Source organism: Convolutriloba macropyga, chromosome 9 (assembly GCF_964194025.1).
Source record: "Convolutriloba macropyga chromosome 9, txConMacr16.3, whole genome shotgun sequence".
NCBI classification, from domain to species: Eukaryota; Metazoa; Xenacoelomorpha; order Acoela; family Convolutidae; genus Convolutriloba; species Convolutriloba macropyga.
The window spans coordinates 4467165-4494592 of record NC_134476.1 but is presented as its reverse complement, the minus strand read 5'-3'; the positions used below and the strand labels follow the sequence as shown (position 1 = coordinate 4494592).

At 36.9% G+C, this 27428-nt stretch overlaps 2 protein-coding genes across 2 annotated transcripts in view; both read left to right on the top strand.

Annotated features, from left to right (window-relative positions):
- The window catches only part of LOC142345572 (dynein regulatory complex protein 9-like), a 216791-nt gene that overhangs the window by 91414 nt on the left and 97949 nt on the right, over positions 1-27428 (top strand). The gene's annotated exons all lie outside the window — the stretch shown is intronic.
- LOC142345571 (uncharacterized) overlaps positions 1-27428 on the top strand; it is a 56450-nt gene that overhangs the window by 5425 nt on the left and 23597 nt on the right. Inside the window, exons 2-10 of the mRNA XM_075397674.1 lie at positions 13630-13748; positions 14120-14234; positions 14810-14955; positions 15959-16083; positions 18952-19033; positions 23562-23694; positions 23761-23864; positions 24597-24729; positions 24795-24898. Of these exons, the coding sequence (XP_075253789.1) occupies positions 13630-13748; positions 14120-14234; positions 14810-14955; positions 15959-16083; positions 18952-19033; positions 23562-23694; positions 23761-23864; positions 24597-24729; positions 24795-24898 (1061 nt within the window). The remainder of the gene's footprint in view (positions 1-13629; positions 13749-14119; positions 14235-14809; positions 14956-15958; positions 16084-18951; positions 19034-23561; positions 23695-23760; positions 23865-24596; positions 24730-24794; positions 24899-27428) is intronic.

Here is a 27428-nt window from a genome sequence, read left to right as displayed (position 1 = left end):
TAGCAATTTTCAAACGCAAAATGTTTATTTTACATTCTGATTTTTTGATAGACTAAATATGTTCGATATTTCGAATTTCAACACTTTTAATATTCTTGATAAAAATATCAAGGTTAATGTTCACAACGATATTGGTCCAATTTTATCTTATTCAATAAATAATTTAGAAACAGCGATTTTTATATTTTATCAAATCAACAGTCGACCTGGCATTCATATATTTTATACAACTGAAATTGAGAGTGACTTTACAGAAATTAAATCCATTCTTTCCTCTAATTCAAATTGCATAATTAATTTACACCCCCGAATTCAAGTAAACTTTGCTTTTTGAAAAAAAAATTACTTCTATCCAACTGACAATATGGCAGACGTTACAGCAATGGCTACGGCCATCACAATTGCTATTCGAACAGGCATCACGGGAACAAGTTCAGGACAAACTGTAGTTCTCAATCCATTTTCTGGTGGCGAAACAGAAGATTTTCGAACTTTCAAAGAACAAATCAGAAGCTCAGTCTCACTTGCGCAAGTACCAAACAACGCTAAATTGGATTACCTTAAACTTCATTTGACAGGCGGCGCATTAGCTTTCTTTTTGGAAACACCAACGGCAGACAGGGACACTTTCGATAAAGCAATCTAAGCTCTCTAAAATCGATATTTAAGTGCAAACAGGATAGAATTATTCAAGTTGAAATTTCAAGAACGAAAATTCAACTTATCAAGAGAGACCCCTGAAGATTATTTAACAGATCTGACGAGATTAGCAAATTTAGCTTTTCCAAATCAAACAGGCGGCGATAGATCACAGGAGAAATCCAGAAGGATACGTGATGCATTCATAAGTGGCATGCCCTCTCAACTTCGACTTAAATTATTGATGGAGCCAGATACAAAGACAGTTCAAGAACTATACACATTTGTCTCCAAGAGGTTAGCGTTAAAAAGCATTCTACCAGATGAAGAAGCAACCAGTACAGCATTTAACGCACTTTCGGTTAATGACTCAGCAAATCCTATGACGGAAGCGCTCAATTCAATTGCTGATACAAATCGCGAACTAGTTAAAACGCAGAAAGAACTTGGAAACAATATGCAAAGATTATCGAGGGGCATTGTACAAAGGAGGCCATATCGGGGCTTCATGCGCTCAAGGGGACAACCAAACAAAAACGATTATCACGGGCAAAACTCATTTGCTAGCCGGCCGTACCAAAACAGAGGTAATTGGATTAATCGTTGGCAATCTTCACAACGCTATCAAACTTCAAATTCCTACCGAGGGAGAGGAAATCTATTCTGCCACTGCTGTGGACAACCAGGACATAAAAGAAGTGACTGTTGGTTTAAAACGTTACCGGAACGTGAGACAAACATCCCATTCAACAGATACAACCCATCAAAAAACTGAATCAACCACATTATCTAACGGCTATTGTCCCAGCATGTAAAACAGGCAAAATTTCTTTACAAGGAGAGAAACTTTTCTATGTACCGCTTATTTTTGATACTTTCCACATTAACGCTTTATTAGACACAGGCGCATTTTCAAGTGCACTGCCAATTAAACTCTTTAATTTGATATTGAAAAAGGAGCCGAGCAAGATCCTCAAATCGTCAGAAACTTTCCCCGAATCAGTGAAAATGGCAGATGGAAGAGTTGTTCGTGTTGAAAAATGTGTTCAAATTCAAATAACTATTGGAAACTGTCAGTTTACAGAAGAATTTTTGATCTTGCAAAATATGACTTCAATGTTACTTGGCCTTCCATTCTTTCGCAAATACAATATTGTGATACATCCTTATAAGGGTCTACTTTATTTACCAGACCTAACTATCTCATTAGCTTCGCCAATAAAGAATAAAAAACTCTCGAAATCGCAGATTTTACACACAGTCTCGAAAACAACGATACATCCAAATCAACAGGAAATTATTGAATGCGAGTTGATTAACCCGGACAGAGCTTACGAATATACTTCGTGACTGATAGAACCGTCAATTCAATTCGAAAGTAAGTCAGGCCTTTGTATAATGTCTTCAATTAGTATATTAGATGGGAATTGCCGAACTCACATTGGAATCATGAATCTCAATCCGAATAAAATCACAATTACAGCAAAAACAAGAGTAGCTAAATTTGAGGTTCTAACATCAAAACAAGCATCTTTTATCAAACCAATTCACCCTTCACTTTGCAGTCTGATTAATACTAACGAGTACGAAAATAATTATCTTAAAACATCAAGTTACTTACGTCGACAAATCTTTTCCGAAAGGACTGATGGTTTTTGGTTCCCAACACCAGAAAATTGTAAAGACGCTTCAAAATTAATTGGGGTAGAGAAAAAAATCTATGAATCTCTAATGAAGTTTAGGGAAGAAGAAATGCTTGACCCAACCATTAATGACGCCAGCCGAAAAAAATTCCTAAGTAAATTCAGTTGGGATAAGTCAATATTCAACATTATCCAAAAACGAAAAATGGAAGAGCTGCTAGTGCGCTATCATAAAATTTTCGCACGACACCGACTAGATTTAGGGAAAAACACCGACAGTCCAGTCAAGTTAACGCCTGAGCATAACCGTCCTGTATATTCTCCTAATGCGATCACTCCGATACATTTACGTGATGAATTAATTATTGAACTCGCACTTATGCAATACTACGATATCATAACAACGCTTCCATTTTCAAAGTATTCTTCGCCAATCTTTGCCCAACGAAAGTCGAGTGGAAAACTGCGAATTCTGATTGATCTTAGAAAAATAAACCACTTACTTCGACATGACTACTCGAATCATAATTTTCCTATTCCGACGATGGCTGATGCCAGTGCTCATCTAGCAGGTAAATCAATTTTTGCAAAAATGGATTGCAGCCAAGCTTGCTTTTCGATGCAAATGGCAGATGAGTTGAGTATTCAATTACTCGCATTTAATTTTGGCGGGCGTACATTTGCTTTCAAGCGACTTGCGCAAGGCTTAAGCAGATCGCCTACAGCCTTCAGTGCTTGTGTAAACAAACAACTTCATGCATGCGTTGCAAGCGACAGATGCTTTGTTTATTTCGATGATTTAGGTTCAGGAGCAATCGATGGAGATGCACTTATTGAAAACTTGGAACAAATTTTTATTAAAATAAAAAGCCTGGGATTCAAATTGTCAATCGAAAAATGCGAATTCGGAATACCTGAAATTAATTTCCTTGGCCATACCATAACAGGAGATGGCATTAAACCAAATAAAGATAAATTAGAAAAATTTCTGAAAACAGTAAAACCACCCAAATCTGTAAAACAAACAAGAAGATTAATTGGTTTTCTTCAATACTTCCAAAAATTTATTCCGAATTTGGCTGAAAAATTGCAACCGTTCTTTAAGCTACTACGAAAAGAAAGCACATTTATTTTAACATCAGAACATCATAATAGCCTTGAGAAACTGAAAGATGACCTCAAAAATGCGTGTTCATTGTCATTGAAGATGGCAAAACCAAACTGTCAATTCGTTATTTTGTGTGACGCAAGCTTCTATGCAGCTGGATTTGTATTACTCATTGAAGATTACTCTATGCCCAATAATACCAGCTCAGGAAAATCTTACGCACCAGTAGCCTTTGGTTCACATTTGTTTTCCCCAGCACAGTTAAAACATTCAATCTATGTCAAAGAATTCCTTAGTGTACAGTATGCTTTTGAAACGTTTGAACATTACATATGGGGAGTCTCAACCAAGCCCATTATAGTGCTAACAGACAACAAAAGCGTAACACGTTTCTTTCAAGCCAAGCGGCTACCGGGCAAACTTTGGAACGCTGTTGACTACGTGCTTTCATTCAACTTTGTCTTAGGCCATATTCCAGGCAAGGCAAATGCAGCTGCAGATTATTTGTCTCGCGTACACATAAACCCAGCAACAAAAATGAAACTTAAGTTAGAAGATCAAATACCATTACACAAAATACGAATTGAAGTGTTATCAAATACACCAGATAATTCAATAACCTCTGTATATAATAGTGAAGAAATCGAGTCAGAACCTACTCACTACAAACTTCCAGAAATCACGGTTACAAATACAGATGAAATTGATGAAGAAATTACAGAACTGAGTTCAATACATTGTAGTCAAATTTGTACAGTCTCGGAAGAAAACCACTGGATAAATTAGATTTGAGTAAAAGCTTAGTACCACTAAATATTGAGAAAGAAAGAGCAACGTAATGATCCAGACATAGTAAAAGTGAAAACATGGATACACAACAAAATTAAACCGGAAACGACTTATTCAACGTATGACTTGAAGAAATACCACAAACACCTTAGCCGTTTAATACTAGAAAATGGTATACTGTATAGAAAGTTTTTTGATCATACAGGACAAAACTACCATAAACAGTTGGTTGTTCCTAAACACTTACGAACAGAGTTACTGTACCGTGTTCACAATAGTAAAATGAAGGGACACTTGGGAATACAAAAAACAGTACGTGAATTCCGCAGGAAGTACTATTTTCCAGGCTTCATTGATTTTCTAATAGTGTACATTAACAACTGTTTAACATGTGCGCAAGCAAAATCTCCTCAGCACAAATACTTAACACCATCATTAAATCCAGTTAGTTCCAACACAAGCCTACCAGCTGATATGCTTCAAATAGACATTGTAGGAAAATTACCTCATAGCGGTGGATACTCATATATTTTGACTGGAATGGACGTTTTCACAAAATACATGTTTGCGCAACCACTAACTTCAGTTTCAGCAGAAACAGTAGCAAAATATCTTGTACAATGGTTCATGCGACATTCATATATTCCGCTTTTAGTAGTTACAGATCAAGGTACCCAGTTTGTTTCAAAATTACTCCAAGAACTTACGGAAATGTTAGAAATAAAACTTGAGCACGCTACAGTAAAGCACGCACAAACAATTGGTGTAATTGAACGATCCCATGGACCACTGAAACGCTATCTAAGGATTTATGAAAATCAATTACAACACGATTGGCATAAGCACATAGATCTAGCAGTATTCCAACATAATACTAGTTACCATACAACTATTGGTTGCCCACCAACTCTACTTTTTCATGGTCGAATACCAATAAACCCAATAGATATTAGGTTTAACAACAGAACATTGTATCATCACAGTAGCAAATATGACTACACATCAGATTTGCAGAGCAAAATGATGACACTTTTCGGGCAAACAAAAGAATCACTTGTGAAATCTTTTAATAAGTATAAGGAATACTATGACAGAAAAGCAGCAGCTGTGCCACTCAAATTAAATGACTATTGTGTTATGCTAAGCCCAAAACTGTCTAACGAACACGAGAAAATCAGCAACTTACAATGTAAATGGAATGGATTATACCGCATTGAGAAAGTTCTTTCCAGAAGCAATTATGTAGTCAGAAAAGTTAATACCAACCATCCGCAAATAGTCCATAGAGTTCGATTAAAACCTATTATACCACAGTTTGAAGTAAAAGACCTTACTAATATTGACAGTAAACAATTTATTCCAGATCCATTAGTGGCTGAAGCATTACGAGAACCAGAACTTTTCGACAATAGTTTAGAAGATATGCTTTATAATCTATGGGATTTAAATAGAGTAACCAAAGTCGAAACAAAAATACCACAACTTAAATTGAATGAGCAACAAAACGAAAACACTCCAGAAAGAAGAACAACTGAATCAAGTGTTCCTAATAGCGCAACACAATCAAGTACTGAATCATCAAATTCAATCTTTAAGACTCCAGAATCAATTGGAAACGATCAAGTTCATTCAACACCAAATTCAGAAATTTCAAGTCCAAAATCGACCAATATTAGAAATATTGTTCCCCCATCTGAACCAAAAGCACCTGTATCAAATTTGTCTAAAATAATTGCAGAAAAAAGAGCTGAAAGAGCAGCGCAGTCAAGTAGTAGTAATTCAACTGTACTTACAACAGCCCAAAAACCAGCTCAAACAACTGTATCAGTACAAGTTCAACAACCATCACCACAAGTTGCAAACACAGTTTCACAATATGGTCGTGTCAGGAAGCAGACACAACATTTTCAATCTAGTTAAGACGTTTTTCTTACAAATACTCATCCTATTTTCATTACTATAACATTATTTCTATAAAACACTGAATAATTTGAAAACGACTATGTTCATATATTCCTTTCCTCAATTAACTATTTTGCACACTGAATGAACACCAACCATTCCAAACTTGCCTCCGGCAAAACTATGCATTTAACACTTTGAAAGGAAAGTTATCGACATTATTATCCCTGATTATTCATGTTTCCAACAAAAGTTCCATTAGGAAAACATACAAAAATTCAATTATCTCGAGTTACAATAAAAAAATGAAAAATCCGCCTGCATACGATTGTAGCCTAGGTTTTTGTGCAATTAATGAACCTATTCTCATTATCGCAACTTTTATGTGCTAGCAGCGTAAATTATAAAACTTTATAAAAACGTACTTTTATTGAGAAAATTGGTTAATTTCTCTCTGTTGAATAACTCGAGCCCGACATGTTTGATCTGCAGTCCACAAATTCTCTACGCGGTAGAAATGGACTAAATGCAGTTCAGTCACTGCTGCACAATCTCTTCCAACACCACGGTGTAACCTCAATTGGAGGTTTTCTAAACAGCATAAAATCGAATTTTCCACCATAATATTCCTATATGCACTTACATATTCCCCTATATCAAATTTTACCTGTTTCTTTATTTCGTTTTTCTTCATATTTGACTTTCTGACCAGGAAGGAAGAAACTGCGTTTACGATTTTTGCTTGGGCCCGCAGGGCGGCCGCGTTTACTTGTACTAGTGGTAATAACTACATTTTGGCCAGACGAAGCATAAGATTGTAAATGTTCAGTTATTCCACTGTTCTTTCCATGTTGTTTATCTCGAAAGCTACTCCATTCAGCAGCTCCCTTTATGCCATGAATATTAACTAGACTTTTGAAGGCATTGTTCTGCAAACCATTTCCATAATTACTCAGCGTTTCTTGTGCGCGACTAGTATCATTTACGTTATTTGCTTCCCAACCCAAGACAAGTGAAGGACCGGTTGTGAAGGTTAAAACTGCATGCGCGCATAAAGCAGGCTGGCAAAGGAAATGAGATTTGTTTGGAATGTAATAGTACATGGAATGTTTGTATTTATCTGGTCCACTCTTTACAAATTGAATGAAATTCTTGACACTTCTAAGTTGCCTTTCTAACAATACACTTTCTTTACCACGGTTAGAAATTATGAATAACTTTTCACCAACAGGGGTATATGAAATTGAATCCTTACCACCAGTTTCAACGTGACCATCTGTATAATACGGATTAAATTGAAACAATGCATCAAAATTAGTAAAAGTTAACGATTCAGGAATAGAAAAAGTACATAAATCAACATAGAAAAACTTACAGAAAACGAATGTTCATTTAAATCAAAATCGGGACATGAATGAGTCTGATAAATTCGCGATTCACGGCAATTGTTTATTACAGTTGAAGGTAGGGTGTAATAATTATCAACAATTTCACGGAATTGATTAGCATTGCTAATGTTCTCCACATCGTTTAGAAAGGAATTATCAATTTTAAATAACTCGTGATTTGTTATTGCAACGGGTAATTTCATCCAGCCGTTATTTATTAAATTATTGACACCTTGCTTATTAAACTCCGTCATAACATCACACCAATTTGAAGCGCCTTGAACATCAATAATTGGCACAGGTTTCCAGCCGATTGATTGTAAAGTTGATTCATTATAAAAATTGTCCTTAAATAATTTGATTTCTTCATACAAGGACAGCGAAAAATTTCGTGTATTTGGCATAGTTTATCTTAAAGAAAATTATTCATTATTACAAAAAAAATATTGCTGTTTACCACTAAACCTCTAGAAAATTTGAGTTCCACTGAAAGATTAAATTTCATAGGTACTTAGCAAAAGTACAACAAAAGGGCAGCAATTAAACATGGCCAGCAGCAGACACACAGAACACAGGCCAGAGAAAGCAACCACAAATACTGCCAGACAGAAGACTCCACTTCCTCCGACACGCAGGGATACTCCACGCTATTCGCGGTGAAGACAACCACCCCAGACTCCAAGAATATAGTTGCATCTTTGCAACACAAAACTTTTGTTTCTTTATCAACGTTAATCTCATTACAGGCCGAAGCCAACATAAAGAAGCTGACAAAGAAACGAAACATATTTCAACTGAAAACATACTTACCATTAGTGATGAATTCAAAATAATTCCATACTTTACGTTACAACACAGAAGACACTGAAAACAGACGTATTATTCATCAATTAACAAAATATTTGGATTTTTGTGCAAACTACATGTTACAAGGTGAGGTCTTGTCTAGACCAACACTATTCTTAGAATACTGCAATAACAAACACTAAAATTCGCTGATTAAACATCTACGACGAAACAGCAAAGTTACACGCTACGCTTAAACAAGAGGGCTTTTGGCAATTGGAATGTGAAAAACTAATCCTAGAGCTATTTTGAAAACAAAATTAATACTGCAGGATATTTATTCAAAAAGTCTGATCACCTACAGATGTTATTAACAGAGCCCAGAGATATTTTCTTGAAAGTCTCATAGTTTGAGGATATTATTTCTAATTAAAATGGCTTGATGAAAACTCAGTAGGTCATAAACTATTCTTAGCCTGGCCACCTAAGGATCAAATTTAAATCCTACCAAAACACTGTCATATTCTCTCAAAATGGCTTCCATAGTTTACCTGAGTCTAATAAAGCCTGGCCACCTCAGTAGGTCATAAACTATTCTTAGCCTGGCCACCTAAGGATCAAATTTAAATCCTACCAAAACACTGTCATATTCTCTCAAAATGGCTTCCATAGTCTAGACCAACACTATTCTTAGAATACTGCAATAACAAACACTAAAATTCGCTGATTAAACATCTACGACGAAACAGCAAAGTTACACGCTACGCTTAAACAAGAGGGCTTTTGGCAATTGGAATGTGAAAAACTAATCCTAGAGCTATTTTGAAAACAAAATTAATACTGCAGGATATTTATTCAAAAAGTCTGATCACCTACAGATGTTATTAACAGAGCCCAGAGATATTTTCTGGAAAGTCTCATAGTTTGAGGATATTATTTCTAATTAAAATGGCTTGATGAAAACTCAGTAGGTCATAAACTATTCTTAGCCTGGCCACCTAAGGATCAAATTTAAATCCTACCAAAACACTGTCATATTCTCTCAAAATGGCTTCCATAGTTTACCTGAGTCTAATAGTTACAGCAAATATTTTATCAAGTCATTGCGAATATCAGAACAACGGCATAGAATTTGTTTATCAACAAAAACTTTTGTTAGCTGAAAAATTTATTAACGTTCAATTTTTGGTTCCCTTGCCAAAACTAAATGAAACAATTGACGAGCAAATTAAATATCTTACAACAACATTATCAAAGGCTTGGAGCAAATACGAATTCGGTTGCGACTTGTCAAATATGTCAATGAACGAAACATCGCTCAACTTTGAATTAATTTCAAAACACGTTGAAAAACAATTACTAGCAGCCAAAGTCGACATAAAGGAACTTCAGGAAGAACTTTTCGAAACGATGGGATCAACTAAAACAATGAGGAATTACTCAGCTAATAGAAACAAGAGAGGAGCTGGCTTAATAGCATTTGGAGCATTAACTGCATTATCAGCAGGGGCAGGCATTGCATGTTCATTAGAGTCAATATTTGGAGGTTGCGGAGGATCAAGTCACAGTCAAGATGATATTGACTATGCCTTGCAGGAATTAGAAGAAAATAAATACCGCTGGACTGACGTCAACTCAAAACTGAACGAAAAATTTTTCATAATTGCTTCGCAAATGAAAGATATACACAAAACGAAATCACTTCTTATTGAAACACAGAAAAACCATACCATAACTTTAAACAGTGCCATCGATCTACTAAACAACAACACGAGACGCTTAATGGCGTGCAATCAGTATTTCTACGCACGAGACGAGATGCTACAAGTTCAAACAAATTTGGCAGCTTCACTTCTTGCAATTAACAATGAAATTAAAGCTTACAGAGTTGCTGTTTACGCCTACAAACTAAATTTACTGAATTCTGTCATGTCAATGGTTAACAAAGTGATACCGATGTCTTTACTACCGCGATCGATGCTATTTGAAATTCTTCAAAAAGTAGCTTTAACCCAAGTTCACCAAACAGACAGATTGACGCTTGCTATTCCAACGAATCAGATTCTCACGTATTACGAGACAAAAATTTTAACAAATGTTGCTGTAGTCAATTCAGGAATGATTTTCACCTTAGCAGTACCTTTTGCATCTGGTTCGACAGCTCTCAACTTATATAGAGCAACTCCAGTGCCAATGCCCAACGGAGGAGAAGATGGTTACGCGTCTCAGTACGAATTGGAATCAAATTACATTGCAATAGCTGAATCTACAAACCGCATAGCATTACTCTCACAGCCACAAATTGACAATTGTGTGGGCTCCAGTAGTTTTTCTGTATGCATAAATGGATTCTCATTGGAAACCGCAGAAAACACGTGTCTAGGTTCACTATTAATTGGCAATCAGTTCTCAGCGTTACAAAACTGTAATATCTTAACGGTCAAACTCCCTATTAAAGAAAAGGCAAAGAATCTTGGCAATGGTAAATGGCTGATAACATCTTCCAGCAAAAACTTTGATATTTTTCTCAGCGATTTGAAAAATACCGATCATCTTAAACGAACAAAGCTTCCTGGATGTCAAGTATGTGTGTTAGAATTGAAATGTGGAACAAAAATCGAGACTAGTTCAATGGAACTGAGAGCAGATATGTTTTCTTGCAAAAACGATAGTGCGATAAAAATCGACATTAAACTAGCAGATCCTCTGCAGCATCTCTTCAGTAAGCTACCAGATTTATCAGAACTTCCACATATTTCATCAATGTCTGAAGCTCGCAAACAAATTATTGAAGAAGTTCAATTAGAAATGTTAATGGTGCCCGAATTTCACAGAAAATCGCTTGTCAAATTAGACGAAATCTCTGAACCTATTATTCAAAACATGAAGAACTTGAGGCCAAGTATTCAGAACAAATTTCGAGAAGCTGGAACTTGGAAAATGTCCTTAACGATTGGGTTCTGTTCTTTCTGTATTTCATTACTATTGCACTTTGGACTCACGTATGCTTTACAATGTTATCGTCAACGCTATGCTAGAGTTATTACATCGGTGGTTGGTGAAAAGAGAATTGAATCAAAACCGATTTTGGTTGTCTCTGCAGCTGACCATCAGTATTTACAATTACATCCTATGAGTAAACTTGCAAACAACAATATTGTTTTGAGTGAACAACAGTTGAAACAACTCTTTAATCTGACAAATCAAGAGAGTGCTCCAGTAGACTTAGACAATATGCAACTTGTTTGTAAACAAATCGCGCGAAGCCTTAATACGCAATTCTGATTAATAACCGTTAACTTATTAAAAATTATAGATACCCATTGCATGCGAAAATCTTGTACACAAACCATAACACCAAATGCCGTCTTGTTAATGTGGTTTCAAATTCTTTAATGAAGTAATTTATAAATTAATAAGCAGTGTAACATCAAAATTAAAGAAGCGCAGAGTAATGTCTAAACTTTGACTGGATGTAAAGTTAAGCCATTTTTATTTAAACTTAGTTAAATCTTATTGGTGGAAAAATGCATGAATTATTATTGAATGAATAGCTTACCATTAGAAGGATTGGATTAGAAGTGAAGTTGTAGAAAGATATTGTTTAATTTGAAAGAAGAAAGTTTAGATGGAATGTAGAAGAGAATTGATTATTAGAATTCGTTGTTTTGGGAAACTGCAGGAACCACATCCGAAGACCTGAAATATATTCTTAATAATATCAGATACTTAACAATAATTTAGTTTATTATTGCGGATATAAGTAAGTCCAATTAAGGTGCTGATTTTGATCACACCAAAATTGAAAGCAGTTCTGTAGAGGTTTTAGTATAAGTATTAAAAGTAGTCTCATAATCAATAAAAGAAAGTGGAGTCTGAACACATTTTAATTTGAGGTTTCTCATTTGCGTCAATTTAGGTTCTATTTTGATTGTTTTTTTTTAAGTATTTTGATTGATTCTATGCTTTTAAAGTGTCGTTGCTGTGCTTTTGAAGGGCTAATTTAGGCTATGAAATTTTAATTTGTTGAAGTTTAATCTGATAGTTAAGCTGTTATTAATTTTAGTTCGTTTGGAGCTTTCTTCAATGTTTGTTTTTACCGAAGTCCATAATTGAACGCTCAAAATCTGATTTAATGAAGCACTGTTTCCACTGAATGCATTGTTTTGGATCTCTTTCTCTCAACTGCTCAAGCAAAGAGACTCAGTACAATAACTGCGAGATTTGTTTTTTAAGCTGCGAATCTGTAAGCTGAAAGGAGCTATATTGCGGTGCTCTTTTTTGTTTCGACGTCTGAAGCTCTTTAGTTTTACAATTGCTCACACAGCGAAGCTGAATATGTCAAATTTTTTGAATGACTTTTTTCGCTCATTAACGGCTTTTGCCCGCGTGACGTCATTTCTCACTCGCTTTAGCGAAAGTTTTTAGGTTATTTGCGTGATTAGATTCTGATCATACGTGACTTACCTCACTCAATAAAATGACTTTTGCACTTTAAAATAAGTTTATTTTGAATTAGTTTAACGTCAAAGGAACTCAAATGTGTGATAAAGGTCCCCAATGGAAAAGGCTTCTACGGAAAGGCTTCTCGGCTTTATTAATTATCGCTGAATGTTTTTGAGCGTCGATTTTTTTTAAAATTTTGATCTCTATTTGTTTCTATCTCTATTATACGGTACGCAAGTCTATTTCGAAGCTATTCCGGAAATCTGCCGGCGTTTTTGTTAGCTTTGGAAAGCTCCAATTTTCGCATTCTCTTGTACCCACCAAAAGGGGGCTAGCGCATTTGAAATTTTCAGCCTAAACAATTTTTCAGACATTCGATACGTTTCAAGGTATCTGATAATACTAGAAGCACTCTTAAAGAATTTCTTGGTCAAATTGTAGTGAGCGGATAGCCACGAAACGTGACGGAGGCCTACGAGTAATATTTTTTTTTTAGTAATTGCTCTCGAACAAAATTTGAAGCAATTGTAAAGGTTGTGACTTTTTATGTACAATTTTCACTTTTCTGTTTTGGTGTTCGAACATTCTTTTACATTCGATTTTTATTTAGAATGACTTTCACGTTTGACTTCTTCAATTTAGCGTGATCTAAGTTGCTCTTATTCAGAATCTAATTCGGTTGTTTAAACAAATGTGGCTGTAAGATAAGGTATGAATGACAAGGCCATGATAGACGAGTGATTAGTGTTTCTGTCTATTGCACGGAGGTAGTGGTTTCGAACCCCACCCTGGCCCGATTCTTTTTGCACCCATAAAAAATTACCTAGGCTACAACCCCCTATGTAAGAAATTGTCAAACCTGTCGTTCGAGAGCAATTTGTCCGAGGTTGGCCGGTTTGTTTATAAAATATTGTTGTTTTGTTCTCAGGTGGATTTGCGCTAGTGTTTCTCGCACGAACACCGTCTGGGCAGAAGGGAGCTCTGAAGAGAATGTTTGTGAACAATGAAGCGGATCTGGTTGTTGCCAAAAGAGAACTTACCATCTTGGTTAGTATGTGAAGATTTATGGCACATAGAAAATCGAAATAGAAGCTGTTACTGTAACCCCCCCTCATTTGCAGGAACGCTTCTTCCGGTAATAAATTGGTCAGCCTATAATGGAAATTGTTCACCGAAATGGTGTATCTCAATAATAATAATGGCGAACCCTGCCTCTTATCTGGCTAGAAAAACTATAATCAGTACAAAATTACGCATTACTTGGTATCACAAAGTTAAAATTTAACTTTTACAAATCAGTAGTATTCCAAGTATTTGAGGTGATTCCTGAGTTCTGGTTTCCATGAAAAAAAATCCGCATTTTGAAATTTTTTTAACAAAAATTTTATTGTGTATTTCATTGTTTTAATGGGTTGCAGAAAACCCTGTCAGGACATAAGAACATAGTGAGACATTTGGATTCGCACATCCGAGTGGCAACTGGCGGAGATCCAAATGTGTTCGAGGTCCTCATTCTCACAGAGTTCTGTCCAGGTACGTTTTATTATTGCGTCAGAGTGCTGGAAACCGTTGACCTTCCTGTGATAAAGTGTATGTCTGGTAATGATACTACCCGTGTATCCTCTCATTAATTGCTCTTGAACGAAGTTCATAGCAATTATTGTAAACGCGTGTCTGTTTAATGCAAAATTTTCGCTTGACAGTTTTGACTTTTCGAATGACTTTTACGCCCTTGACTTTTTGCATTTTGCGTGATCTAAAATTCTCTCTCAATCACAATTTCAAGCAGCTGAATTCAATTGGCGGCAATTTAGTACTAAAAGTTAAATGAAAAGTGCGCCGAAACTAGTGCCATTTTCCACTTTAAATCTTATTAGTGGTATATGTTTACCTCTAATGTGGCTATTTGAAGCCCACTATTGAACTTCTTAGTCCCAGTTAGGCTCCCCCTCCCTCCCTCCCTCCCTCCCTCCCTCCCTCCCTCCCTCCCTCCCCCCCCCCCGACTGAAGCCGGCTGCAATTGATTAGAGCTCCCACTAGTCGTTCGAGAGCAATTCCTCCGACGTTTAGTCGGTTATGTTTGTTAATTGCAAGTGGATGATTTTCAGGCAGCGTGATCGCAGACATGAACAAACTAGCATCGTCTCATGGACACTTTTCAGAGATCCAAGTTTTGAGGATATTTTGTGATGTGTGTGAGGCTCTGAGCAGATTGCACCACTGCAAAACTCCAATCATACACAGAGATATTAAGGTAATTCGGATCTTTGTTCCGTTTGTGCCCCCTCCCCCAGTTTAATGGGCGCTTATTATTTGCACCCCCCAGACGCATGTGCCATATTTTTACATAATGATTTACTATGTAATGGCACGTGCTCTGTAACGGGGGGGGGGGGCGGCATAACGTACTGGGAGGGGGGGGGGGTGCACAAACGGAAAAGATCCGGTAATTCTAATAATATGTTTTGCGCCCCTGTTCCGCGGTTCGAACCCCTCCCTAGCGGGATTTTTTTTGCACTCCTAAAAATTTATCTAGGCTACAGCCCCCTCTGAATTAAATTTCCGCGCCTTTTATTCAAGAGCAATTTTTCCGAAGTTAGTCCGTTTATGGTTGCTATTATTTGGTTCTGAGTCACTTTGAAATCTTTTCTGCAACATTTTCTCTGTCACCACAGCTAATAGTGGGCGCATATCAAGTAATATGCTCAAAGGGAGCTGCAATTTTTACTCATTATGATTTTGTGCATGCGTAAAGCATGGTAATGGGGTCGCAATGCAAAAGGTACGCGTGATCTTTAACTGAAAAGTGATCTATTCTGTTTTGGTCACCGAACTTAGTTGGTCAGTTTTATATCCCCGCCGCACGTGCTAGTTTTCACGGGCTGTGTAAAAGCGCATAGTTTCAAACTTGGGGTCATCAAAAACACTGCGGGGTGGCAGAATAGATCACTGAAAATGTTGCCTAATTAAAAAATATCTCACTATCTTTTTTCGGATCTCTTCCGTTCGTGCCACCCTCCTCCAGTACGTTGTGCACACCCCAGTTACAGAACGTGCCATTAAATAGTAATTCATTGTGTAAAAATAAGGCACGTGCGTTGGGGGGGGGGGTGCAAATAATATGCACCCACTAAGCTGGGGGGAGGGGGGCCACAAACGGAAAAGATTCTTTTTCTGTGAACTATTTTTACATAGTAGCGTGCTAGATATCAGCACAATTTGTAAATAAAAGATCATTCCTATTCTCTCTGTTGTAGGTTGAGAATGTCCTTTTCAATGGTCGCACTTATGTGTTGTGTGACTTCGGAAGTGCCACGAACAAGGTCATGGACCCCTCAGCCTCAGACGCAAACATTCCTTTTATGGAAGAAGAGATCAAAAAGTAAGCACAACTACTCCAACATGTCGCCCGATTGTTCATCGATATTGATGTCTCTAAAGATCTATGCTGTGACGGGCACCCCTTAGCTGAGGTTTTTTCATGGTAGTCACCCCCATAGGTTATTTATGTCCACTACATTAAAGAACATTATATGTTTGAGGAATTTCGTTCCTCTCATGATTGGAAGTAATATTTGAATATTATCGAGCATGACGATTCACTCAAAGAAAACTTTCATGAAGATTCAGACTCAAAGAAAATATTTCCTATCTATTAATAGAATGAACTAAATTCTGATTGGAAAAAAAGGAAATAGAAAGTATAATTAAGAAATGCATCGCACTATTTATTTATTCTTTGTCAAACTGATTCATACTGGCCCCACACTCTGTTCCCGCTCGGGAACAACCACTCATCCCCGCAAAGGCGAAAATAACCGCCTAAAAAAGAGGCTTAAACCACAAACTTTAGTACTCTCAGTGCACAAGCCGACTGCACGTCCTCTGAGAGGGAGGGCTGGCTGTCGGTGGTGCACTGAGGGTGCCTCTTTTCTTTCCTTCTTCTTCTCTTTTCCTTCTTTCTTCTTCTCTAAAGACTCTACTCCTTCACTCTCTCCCCCACTCCCTCTCTCCCAAACTTCCTCTGAAACTCCTTTCCTGTCACTCCCACGCCCCCTCCATCCTTCCACGAAAACATAACAAAGACTCAAGGAATTCCACAACCAAATTTTCCATCCAAACCAATCTCTTTGCCTCCATCCTCCAGACAAGTACTCAATATAAACCACAAGAAACCAACGAAAATACCAAACCCAAATGCAAACCAAAGTGAAAGCGCGGTTTAAAAGGTGGTGTAAACTACCACCTGAGAAATCGCAATTAGCAGTTCACTGCTAACTGAACACATTATAAATCAATCAATCTATTCTTTGTCAAATGGATTCATCTACAACACAACTACAACCATCTACAACACAACTACAACAGTCAAGAAGATGACATAAGAAGTGCAAACCACAACTCCAGCTGCAAAGAGACCTAAACCAAGTGACGTCTTTTTCAAGAAGGCCCCCCTCCGCTATCCAAACCGCGTGTCCGGAAGCATTTTCTTCCACCAATAGCACCAAGTATTCTAAGGACCATAGCTTTGTGATAGTTGGAGTAGGGCTGGACAAGAACCTGGACGAGGTCAAGGTTATCAACAAGACCTACCCGGCAAAGATGAACCTAGTGCGCATTCGAAGTCGAGCCACCCAAGCACCAACCCGGCTATTGAGAGCCTTCACTAGATGCGAGACCAGGGTAACCCTTCTGATCAGTCGCGGCCTGTTGATTGGGCTCACCCATCACCGACGCGTGGAATCAATACAAGCCCAGCCCTCTCCTTCTTTTTCTTCTTCTTCTTTTTCTTCTTCTGCTTCTTCTTCTTCTTCTTCTACAAGACGTCTCCTGATCCAGTGCTATCAGTGCCAACACTTTGGACACACGGCGAACGCGTGCACCCAAGAAGTAGATGCATCAGATGTGGAGTTCATCTCAAGCTAGCTGACTGCGCAGTCCCCAGAGATACCCCAAGTGCGCCAACTGCCATGGAGACCACGCTTCCGGCTACAAGGGCTGCTTCAATTACCAGGACAAGCTATCAGAGAACCGACTCATCACAGTGAGAGACCTCCCCGAAATCCTCACAACAGTCACCCAAATTGTAGCTGATGCCGTGATCTTTGCGCAGACTACCTGGTACTGACTGTGACCTCGACTAGTTCCGCCAGCAATGCAAAGAGAGACAAGACCTCCATTTCACCGATCTCCTCCGCAAGCTCCTCAAAGTGTCTCCAGACTCTAGCAAGCAAGACAGCCCAGACCCATCTGCTGAATGAGACCAAAACCACTGCTACCAACGACCAATTCTACTGCGACAGAAACCACCACTGCAAACGAGCGACTTTTGCGAGCTGGAAACCCACAGGTCAAGAAGTTGCTGCTCAGACTGCTAGCCATTCTGGCAAATTATACAATTCCAACTCATTCTTTGTCAAATTGATTCATTCGAAACCCAGTGCAATTTTTCATCGTCAGAGCTTGTAAAACACTTAAAAAAATAATTGAAAAAAGAAACTTTGAAACCGCGCTTTGAACCTAAACATTATTAGGAAAATTCCTATTATGATCGCTCTAGAGATAAATCTTAAAAATAATGCTAAAATTCTATCGGATAAACCCCCTTAATGTTTCTCCTTAGTATTTCTCCGGATTGATATTTTTTTAAAGTTGGAAAGAGTTAAAATCAGTTGGTTGAATAAAAGACTTTGAACCAGAATTTTACCCCCTGAGATACTAGAGGTTAAGCAAATAATAATATAGAAAGCATCACTTTACTAGAATATGCCTACTAAGCTGGAGGATTCTGTAACGAGAAGTACCCCAGAGCAGTTAATGACCCCCGCACCCAGCTCTGGTGTTTTTCCCATTATTTGAAACCTCCAATTGGTCGAAACTGAGACGTTGAAAAACTTGGTCTTTTCGTTGTATTAGAAATTTATGATAAATCCTTAGCTTCAAGTTTTTTCAGCCTTTGTTTTTGAAGAAATTATGTAAAGAAGAAATGCTCTGAAATTGGTAATTGGCAAATATTGCACACATTTTAAGACGCAGAACATCCCAAATGTTGAAAACAGTAAAAAGCTGTTTGGACTAAAATGTTACTGCGCTTACGTTTCATTAGGACTCAATTATTGCGACATTGAGTGATTAAAAGAGCTTAAACGGTTTAGTAATTGTAAGATAGTGATATCTGAAGTTCCTTTGGATCTCTTTTTGGTAGTCTGGTTTGGTTTGTTATTGCATGGAATCTTTGTTGTGGTTTCAGGTACACTACACTATCTTACAGAGCACCTGAGATGACTGATTTATACGCCGGGAAAAGTGTGTCCATCAAAGCTGACATTTGGGTTAGTTAGATAGATCCCTGATTATAATAACAGGCTAATTCGCTAATTAGTATTCGTTTCTACAGTTGTTGACCTTGAATACTGGTATCCAACACGATATTCTTTTTCTTCACTGACCATTAGCTCAATTACTCCTTCAAGATGTTCAATTCAGTTTTTTGCACATTATTTTCCTATTATAGATATAAATTGTTTCAAGCTGGTTATGAGCATTACTGTAACTAACCAAATTACAGCAGAAACACAACCGACTCGATAGGTCGCAAAAGGTTCTTGCGGTCGTGAGAAGATGGCAGAAAGAAAATCAGTGTATATCAGTATATTAATGAGGACATATCTTCATTATTCAAAAAAATTGTTATTTATTGCTCCCGTAGAGAAGCAATCATTGTAAACGTGTGTGTCTTTTTTATGCAAAATTTTTGCTTGACAATTTCGAGTGACTTTTACGCCCTTGACTTTTTCCGTTTTACGTGATCTAAAATTTTCTCTCAATCACAATTTCAAGCAGCTGAACTCAATTGGCGGCAATTTAATACAAAGTCAAATGAAAAATGCGCCGAAACTGGTGCCATTTTTCACTTTAAATCTTAATAGTGGTATATGTTAACCTCTAATGTGGCTATTTGAAGCCCACTATTGAACTTCCATTTGCCCCCACCCCTCGACAGGTTGCAATTGATTAGAGCTCCCACTAGTCGTTTGAGAGCAATTCTTCCGTCGTTTAGTCGGTTATGTTCTCTGAAGTTATTCTTGAAAACTGTCATCGGCGTAAATATTGGGTTTCTATTGCTTTTCCAGTCTTCTCTGATATTTTCCAAAAAGTTACAAGGGCGTCAAGAGTTATTTTACGAGAACCAAACTGACTTTCATTTGAGTATGTTTTTCTAGAACTTCACCTTTTGTTGGCAATAGACTAATAGATAGGTCTGTAGTTTTTCGCTTCCTCAAAACTTCCAGTCTTTTGAAGTTGTACAACACTAGCTCTCTTCAGGTACTCCGGGAAAACTGCTTTTAGAACATTTATTAATTTATTAGCTAGTTCTGTAAGTATTGGAACATTGGCATCAGTTTCTTAGTAAAAATTTGTCAAGTCCTTCACATACAGTACTGTGCTCGTTTTTCAAGTTTTCATTTGCCGAAATCTCTGTTCATTAGTTGCCGTCAGAAACATGCTATTCAAATTTTGTTCAAATTGCAACTTCTCCCAGCTGTTTTTATTTTATCTGCTAGAGTTTTCCCCAATAGTGGTAAAATAGTCCACTACATTTTTCTGTGTCCTGAAAGCATAATCTGCTCTGTTTTTCTGTCAAATTCTAATGGTTTTAAAGAAGTTTCTCGAGTTGTTCCTCGCATTTGATGTTAAACTTTTTTGAAAAAAAATTATTTTGTTATTTTCTTTTTCCCTAATAGATTTTTGTTGAACTTTTTGTGCTGTTTAGTTGATTTTGGTTCTGTATGTAGTTTTGATACAATCATTTTTAATTGATCTTGAACGAAGTTCATAGCACCTATTGTAAACGTGTTGGTCTTTTTAATGGAAATTTTTCTAGAACATTCTTTGACTTCTAAATGACTTTTGCTTTCGTTCATCATTTTTGAGTCATCTCTATTGCTCTCACTCCGAAGTAAAGCTTGTCGCTAATATATAATCGCGTGCACCACAGCAAAAATAAATGACTTTTAGCTCAGTGGATAGTGCGGGTGGCTATGGATCGGGAGGTCAATGTTTCGAATCCCGTTGGGGGAAAGATTTTTGCACCCACAAAGTAAAATTGATTTTGGCTACAGACCCTGAATTAAATTGCCTCGCTTGTCGTTCAAGAGCAATTCTTCCGACATTTGTCGGTTTATGTTTTTTGATGCTAAATTTTTATTAATAGCCGCCCTCATCTTCTCAGCCGGCTATTATAGCGCTCCTAATTTTTTTACTTCGAACAAAAAAATGTTTCGCTTTACCTCATTTTGCCGCTTTTTCAACATTTTGCGTGAAATCTTTTTGACTTCTCTAGTTTCTCTCTTCTCTCATTCTGCTAAGAGTGATTTTGAACATCAGTTGCTCAGCAAAGTAATTCAAAATGAACAGAGTCAGTATAAGAAATTGAAGTCAGAAATAAAAACGGTATAAACCCATAAAGCCCAATTTTAGATGCCCGCTATTTGAACGTCGTTCCTATAAGTCTTAGTTACCATCTCTAATGCTTATTAATAGCCGCCCTCATCTTCTCAGCCGGCTATTATTGCGCTCGTGTTTTTTTTACTTCGTCAAACTTTTTTTCGCTTTACCATTTTGCCGCTTTTTCGACATTTTGCGTGAAATCTTTTTGACTTCTCTAGGCTAGTCTCTCTCATTCTGCTGAAAGTGAATTTGAACATCAGTTACTCAGCAAAGCAATTCAAAATGAACAGAGTCGGTATAAAAAATTGAAGTCAGAAATAGAAACGGGATAAACCCATAAAGCCCAATTTTAGATGCCCGCTATTTGAACGTCGTTCCTATAAGTCTTAGTTACCACCTCTAATGCTTATTGGTGTTGATAGTAGCCCCTGTAGCCTCTCTCTAAGAAACAGAAGTATGTTCAACTACGAAATGCCATCAAAATAAATCGGACTTAAAAAATATTTTTGTACAAAAATCTTTTTTTTTTCAATATATTCTTCGTTCAATCCCAATCATGCTTATTGGAATCAACGGCGGCTATTTTCCGGCAATCTGCCAAGTATGATTTTTGTTTTCTATTCGTCTTTTTTGGAGTAAGTTGCGCTTCATTTTCTAATAGGTACATACATAGTTTTGTATTTTACTGTGACAGTTGCACGGAATTTTTCGAAGGCTAATTCACAATCCATATACTTGATCTATGAGATAATAGGTTTCAGCTGATTTAGCGAATTGAAAGTTCTGTTTGCATCTTTTGATCGCTTTCAATTGTCACCAATTTCTTTCAAAATGCTCAGATGAGTACCGCGGTTTTGCAGGGATATGTCTCAAATCAACTTGAACAGAGTAGTTGTAAGTGATTGAAATTTTTGATTTGTGAAGTCCAATTTTTGAGCACTGTTATATATCTATCGTGGTTCCCAATGCTCTCCCAATACTTGTAATCTTTCGATAAGCAATATGAACTAAAAATGTCTTGAACACAGAACACCAGGTAATCAAAATTGCAATGAATTGAATTGAAGGCCAAAAATCCAGAGATATAATTATCTTCAGTTTCGATCAAGTTATTTATTTGTCAAGCTGCATCGAAAGAGTTTCTGCCATTGTTTTTTGTCAACAGCTTGTGTGCGTTCTGTAATCTTGGTTTTGGTATATTAGTTTGATTTTTTGGGAGCCTCAAACACAGCGCCGAAGTGATACGAAAATTACTGCATTAAATGGGAACGAATGTTTGCTACACTCTAAGCTTTAGAGTGCTCTCAAACGACATTTGTAATAGTTATTATAGTCATGTGAGTCCTCGTTTTTATTTGTTGTCTATCACAACGTTTTGTCAAAAGAGAACGGGATTAACTGATGAAGGCCGCGTTATTAAGTTGCTTTGTAATTCTCTTTAACTTTAGAAGTCTCTATTTACAAGTCAAATTGTTTCCTTCTTTATAAAGTCTTCTTTTTGAGAAGTCTTGGTGACACACACCCAGTTTTACGACCCAGAGCATCCTTAAATGTCAAAATGATTGAATCAGTTTTCGGAAAAAGATGTTGCTGCACTTAACGTTTTATGAGGAACGTCTTATAGGGAAATTCGATTTTTTGAATCGTTTTATAGTGAATTCGATTTTTTGTTTCCAATGTAGAATTGCTACCCTATCTTTTATGTGAGTTGTTTTATTAGCGCAGAGCACTCATGGAGTACTTGATTCAATTGTAAAAGTTCAAACCAGAAGAAGTATTTAGGTAAATACTGCTTCCAACTAATTTAATACTGCTTTGAACTAAATTTACTTCAACTTAATTTAAACTTAATATCGCGGAATGACTTCTTAATGTTTGAGATCGAAAACACTGAATATTACGTATACCAATATGTATTATCACGGTAAAACCGAATTGAAATACAGTGCTTTTCGATCATTTTTGTATCATGAGAGGAGATAATTGCGCAAAGATCTTGTGCAGTTCGATAATGGTGGGGATATCGATATTACGAAAAAGTGACCAGGCTTCCCAAAACGAATTTTTGAAAATTAACGCAAACGATGGAAGTTTAGAGATTCACACAGGTCAAAAAATAGTTTCTTTTTAATTGCTCATAAACGAAGTTCATAGCAATTATTGTGAACGTGTGTTTTTTTATGCATCACCCCCCCCCCCTCTTCGCCCCTCCCCCCACTGAAGCAGGCTGCAATTCATTTAGAGCTCCCACTAGTCGTTCGAGAGCAATTCTTCCGAGGTTTAGTCGGTTATGTTTGGTTTTTTTTTCGTTTCGCTTCCGCAGAATGACTTCCTGGCTGTTTCAGGAACAATTTTTTTCTCAATAATGGATGATGTATCGAGTTATTGTTGTAAAGATGTTTGTTTTAGGCGCTTGGTTGTTTACTGTATAAACTGTGTTTCTTCACTTTGCCATTTGGAGAGTCGATTCTAGCCATCCAATCGTCCAATCTCAACTTCCCAACAGACTCAAAATATTCGCCCAAAATACACCAGCTAATAAGTAAGCACAGTTTGCATGTTTATTCTTTCCCACGGCTCTGTATATGATTTGTGATGTTCTGTTTAGAGTACATGTTGCAAGTGGAACCCTCAAACCGACCTGACATCTTTCAAGTGTCCCACTTGGCATTCCAACTGGCTAAGAGACAAAACCCTGTTCAGAACATTGAGGTACGATGTCATCATACTCCGACCGTCAGTTCTCATTAACGGCCTAAATTAAATTTTGCAAAAAAATACTTATTTTGAAGCCAGGTTAATGCGATGTCAGCGCTCATGGTTATAAGAAAAGTTAAAATTCAGGATGAGTCTTTATTTCTAGCAGCGAAGCTGAGCCTAGTCATATTGTGGCGATACTGGTTTTTGGGTGTTACTGGTTTTTACGACTCAAAGAGTATTGGTTTTCTTGAGGCCTTCTTTACCGGAAGTACCATTCGTTCAGGCGGCGCTTCGACCTAAAAGCAAAAGTGGGTAAAATTGCCATGTGAACTAATTTTTGCTGAGCAAAAGAAGTTTTTTAATAGCTGCGAAGCGATAGCGGCTATTATTGGGGACATCATGGTTTTTACAATCCAAGAATTGGATTGTATTGGTGCTCTGTCTTTTTTGTATGTATTTTTTGTAAGATGTTTTCACACCTGTTTTGTAAGATGTTTTCACACCTGTTTTCATGACTTTGAGCTTTCAAAACGTGATAAATTTTTTCCCCCACTGAAGCAGGCTGCAATTCATTTAGAGCTCCCACTAGTCGTTCGAGAGCAATTCTTCCGAGGTTTAGTCGGTTATGTTTGGTTTTTTTTTCGTTTCGCTTCCGCAGAATGACTTCCTGGCTGTTTCAGGAACAATTTTTTTCTCAATAATGGATGATGTATCGAGTTATTGTTGTAAAGATGTTTGTTTTAGGCGCTTGGTTGTTTACTGTATAAACTGTGTTTCTTCACTTTGCCATTTGGAGAGTCGATTCTAGCCATCCAATCGTCCAATCTCAACTTCCCAACAGACTCAAAATATTCGCCCAAAATACACCAGCTAATAAGTAAGCACAGTTTGCATGTTTTTCTTTCCCACGGCTCTGTATATGATTTGTGATGTTCTGTTTAGAGTACATGTTGCAAGTGGAACCCTCAAACCGACCTGACATCTTTCAAGTGTCCCACTTGGCATTCCAACTGGCTAAGAGACAAAACCCTGTTCAGAACATTGAGGTACGATGTCATCATACTCCGACCGTCAGTTCTCATTAACGGCCTAAATTAAATTTTGCAAAAAATACTTATTTTGAAGCCAGGTTAATGCGATGTCAGCGCTCATGGTTATAAGAAAAGTTAAAATTCAGGATGAGTCTTTATTTCTAGCAGCGAAGCTGAGCCTAGTCATATTGTGGCGATACTGGTTTTTGGGTGTTACTGGTTTTTACGACTCAAAGAGTATTGGTTTTCTTGAGGCCTTCTTTACCGGAAGTACCATTCGTTCAGGCGGCGCTTCGACCTAAAAGCAAAAGTGAGTAAAATTGCCATGTGAACTAATTTTTGCTGAGCAAAAGAAGTTTTTTAATAGCTGCGAAGCGATAGCGGCTATTATTGGGGACATCATGGTTTTTACAATCCAAGAATTGGATTGTATTGGTGCTCTGTCTTTTTTGTATGTATTTTTTGTAAGATGTTTTCACACCTGTTTTGTAAGATGTTTTCACACCTGTTTTCATGACTTTGAGCTTTCAAAACGTGATAAATAGGTAAAGCCCAGCGGGCATCAAGTTTCATTAGAGGCCCGCGTTTAGTAGTCCCTCAAGTACTCAGAGTGGTGAAGCTACTGGGAAGGCCGTAATTCAAGGTTAAAAGGTCATTTTTGGGAGTTTTTGAGCCTAGAATAATGAAATTTTTAGCACTTTTCGTCATTTTTTTTGGATTTTTTGTTAGACCAGTCTGAAATTGAGGTTTATTAAAAATGATAAAGGTCCTTTGAAAGACGTAATTGTTTTTTACGGCCACTTTAAGCGCTATATCTATTGCTACTGCAAACATAAACACGGTAATTTATACTAATTTTTTCAAATTGTTTGAAAATTTTGGTATTTTTTTGAGTTGTTTCTGACTTTGATGTCAGAAAAGCACCTCTGGTGTTTTATAATAGGTTATTGCATAGTTGATAGTGGTAATGAAGTGGTTTTAAACATTTTAACTTCATGAATTTTAACAGTTTACTGAAAACATTTTTGGCCATGGAATGGTATTCAACATTTTAATATCTTTCACCAATTTTTTGATAAAGTTGCCATTTTTTTCTTTAAATTTTTGAAATTTTTATTCAGTGGCCAGGGAACCTCTTATAGGGTTTGCTTGTATGATACTACATAGTTTCTAGGGGAAATAAAATAGTTTCCATTTTGTTAATTCTGCAATTGTAGGGAATTTTTAAAATAAAGCTTGCAGTTTAAAATTTTCGATTGTTTTCAAATTTTTCGATTTTTTTGTCATTCTCTGAGTGCCAACTGGCCAACGGAAGTTTTTAAATGTTGTAGGCGGTTTAGAAAACAGAACTCCAGAGTAAAAAAAAATGTTGTGACCTTTTTATAGCCCTATTTTTGTAAATTTTCTTGAAATTTTCTCTTCTCAGTTTCTTGATGCATTTGTCATATTTGTCCAGTTTATCTACATTTAGTGGCAGATTCATCTCTTTCATGGTTTTTGCGTGAGTTAATGATAATTTTGAATTGAGTCATATATGGCCTTCAAGTTAAAAGCTTCAAGGGTTTTAGCAATGATTGTTTTTTTGGTTAGTTTGTTTGACTCTTTTAGTTCTCGACTTTTGAGATTGTCTTGTTGCCTGGGATTGTTCAATTGATCTGCTGGTCAGGTTCATTAGGTCTGTCTTTCATTCAATTACTCGGATTGTATTTCAGGACTTGTCCTGCTATATTTTTTAATTCGTCGTCTCCATCGATGATTCTTACGACCTGACTTCTTCGAATTGACTTTTTCAATGACTTCAGTGACTTCTCTTGCTTTGCAATTAAAATTTTTGTCGTCATTTCTGCTTTTAGGTCAATTGCGTGACTTAGTTCACTAAATAATGACTTCTTAACTCACTTATGGAACTTTAAATTTTATGAACATTTAGTTAAAGATCAACAGTGTGCATCTAAGTAGTGCCAAACTTATATCACCGAATTCTTGAGTTTTAGTCTTGAGTTTTTGAGTTCGAATATTATTTCTATTAGGGTTTTTTCCTCTTAGAGCGTATGTGTCTCGTAAAAATGACAGTCGGAATGTAACCCAAAAAGTCTAGTGGTCTATCAAAGGACTGGTGGTCGATCTGTCGATCTTATTTCTTTAGTTGTTTCAATTCATGGAAGGCCACAATTGTCTATCGCGGCTATTTTCCGGCAATCTGCCGGCTATGTTTTGATCATGTGCTGCGTTCACTGAATGACTTTTAGAATTTGAAAAGTGTTTTTTAACAGAATGGCGCAAATAGATAACCGTTGTTAGCGGTTTTTTTGTCTACTTGGCCCATTTTTTGCTTGTTTTTGAGAGCCTAACAATGCAATTCAAGTGTAAAAAATATTTTTTGACTTCTCAAGGGAAATTTTAATAATGTTTTAATGTCTAAAATCTTTGTTTCGATTCTTTGGATTCTGTTTGCACTTTTTTATCGATACAGGAGGATGGCTAAATTGTTTGGCTACGCATCGAATGCTACTCAATGAGATGTATTTATTTTTCTTTTTCACTT